Raw genomic sequence first — 2,469 nt, 5'->3', positions numbered from 1 at the left:
ACTGCTGTAGGTGACCCTGCTTTGGCAGGGGGATTGGACTGGGTGATCTCCAGAGGGCCCTGCCAACCCCAACCGGTCTGGGATTATGTGATTCTGTGTTACCAGTATTTGTCTCGTTCTTTTTATGGAGTCGCAGGAGATGCTTCTGAGTAGAAAAAGTGACATTTCTTTCTGTGACCTGTTTTCTAGTTGGAGAGGAAGGGGACAGGTATGGGAAAGAAAGCTCTGATGCTTTCCCAAATCATGCCTGCTAGAATCTGTATTTTAAGATGACAGATCATGCAGATTGTCTTTGCGCAATTGCTTCTCTTAATTCCTGCGTAATCTATAAAGCCATAAATTGATTGTGAGCAGCATAACAGCTGATAGAAACACCTTATACGAGGGATGATAAGGTTACCAGCAGTGGAGCTAACATCCCAGCACGCTGCAGTCTTGAGCTCTAAGGCCATGGAGTTTGTCACCCTGTTTTAAGTATTTCCTACTCCCTTCAGAGGCCTTATTGTACAACAGCATCCAACTCCAGGATGGATGCTCCTGGTGCCAGTTAGGAGGAAGCTTTGGAGTTCCCCTGCTCTCCAGCAGTTGGACTGGTACTCCCTCCACTCATAGCAAAATACTCGACCTTTATGGCTCTTCTTTTCCCCCTTCCTTCCCTCCTGTGGAGTTTTTTTTTTATCTTAGGTCAGTTTGTGACCTGGTTTGCAGTGCAGCCACACACGTAGTTGTCTTGGCCTGCGTAGGAGGCTGCATAAGGAAATGGGCTAGGAGGAATGGGTGGCAGAAGTGGCTTTTTAAGCTTTTATTTCTGCTAGAGCTTCCGTCTTGCCTTAATTGCTATTTTAGACTATTGTGTCATGGTACACTAAGTCAAGTTCTTAGTATCAGATCAAGGGTGCCACAGCAGCAAGACATAAATTGCTCTTCTGGTATTAATTACTGCTGCAGTTCCAACATGTTCAGAAAATGCCAGTGGATTAATTTTTACAAGCAGGCTTCAGACTAGATCTGTGTCTGTTTTCTGACAGCCAGCATGAAAGCATAACACTAGCACAAAGTTTCTCGTGTATATTCTGGCTAAGTCAACAGAAATAAACCTGTTCTGTGTTTGTACCTGGCCAGGATTAGTGATTGTGAAATCATAGCATCAGCCTGGCTGTAAGTTTGGACAGATAATGATAATTCAAATCTCCCCATTTGCTAGGGCCAGAGACTTTTGGTGACAGCTCAATTCTGCGACACAAGACAACCTCCAGAAAGCTTAACAGGTGGGCCACAGCATTGTGAACTAGCCCAATTCAACTAATGACGATATGCTTTTCAGTAAGAAGTGTGATTACAAATCAATACCTGACCCAATTTAAGGAGGAAACCATTATAATGGGATTTTGTGACCAGAGGAATTAATGACACTTGCTTTCTTGTAGCTTTGTGTATTGTAGCTGGATTACCCTGCGTCTGGTAAGGAGGCACTTTTCCTCGTCCCCCATGGCTGAGAAACTCACAATATCACATTCTGTTATGAGATAGCCATCTGATAATACTGCTGTACTCGCATTTTTTTTTCCTCAGTTTGGGCATTATTTGGATTCACACTGCAATTACTGTGATTTATATTCCATGCTAATTTGCATGGAAATTGTGGGAACTTAATGCCTGTGAGATCGGTGTCCTCCTGTGTGACTTCATGGAAACTGAACAGTAAGTGTGAAAGTTATTAAAACCCAAGAATGGGCCGAGTTGACTGATTGCATAAACCTTATTTCTTTCAGAAGCATCACCTAAAAAAAGTACCATCTTGTATACATACAAGAAATACAGTCATGCAGACTTGAAATACAGGGGGGGAAATTACTTTTAAAATATGACTTAGTCTTGAAAAGTTAATTTAACTTTTTTGATACAGAAGTCCAGATACTTCTTCTCTTTCAGCAAAACATAATAAAGATAATAAAGACCCCTCCTTTGCCTCTTCACAGAGAGAAGACTGATGAGAATTAAAGGCTTGTCTCAGGAGCTGACCTCCAAGGATATGCTGCGCACTCTCTCCCAGGCTAAGAAGGAGTGCTGGGACAGGTTCCTGCAGGAGAAGTTTGAGTCTGAATTTTATGTAGAGGGACATGACTCTGATGAGAGGTAATAAGCAAGTCGATGAGAAGGGATTACCACTTACTGTGTTGGCAAACGGGCTTTATTTTTTAAATTAAGGTTTTGTCAGGACTTGTGATAGGGCATTATGACAAAAATAACAGCTCATTGCAACTTGGTAAGCTTGTCACAGGCTTTCTGAAACAGTTTGGTACTGACCATTTGCATCACACTAGAGGGGAACACACAGGGGACGCAGGGTTTGAACTTTCAGTGCTGTTCACTGATTTTTGCATTCCTCAAACTGGAGCGATCCAGCGTGGAAACAACTGGAACCTACTTGATAATTCTCCTTGTCACATTTGGGGTGGGGAAGGAATG

General features: G+C 42.6%; 1 protein-coding gene across 1 annotated transcript in view; it reads left to right on the top strand.

Moving 5' to 3' along the window:
* Positions 1–2,140, top strand: part of LOC104169511 (chromosome unknown open reading frame, human C15orf57) — a 3,433-nt gene extending 1,293 nt beyond the window's left edge. Inside the window, exon 2 of the mRNA XM_009710439.1 lies at positions 1,980–2,140. Coding sequence (XP_009708741.1) covers positions 1,980–2,140 — 161 coding nt within the window. The remainder of the gene's footprint in view (positions 1–1,979) is intronic.
* The last annotated feature ends 329 nt before the right edge of the window (positions 2,141–2,469 follow it).

The sequence above is a fragment of the Cariama cristata genome, unplaced genomic scaffold (genome assembly GCF_000690535.1).
Source record: "Cariama cristata isolate BGI_N322 unplaced genomic scaffold, ASM69053v1 scaffold27321, whole genome shotgun sequence".
In the NCBI taxonomy this organism is placed as follows: domain Eukaryota; kingdom Metazoa; phylum Chordata; class Aves; order Cariamiformes; family Cariamidae; genus Cariama; species Cariama cristata.
The sequence above is the reverse complement of the archived record's forward strand: the minus strand, read 5'-3'. Positions and strand labels throughout refer to the sequence as shown.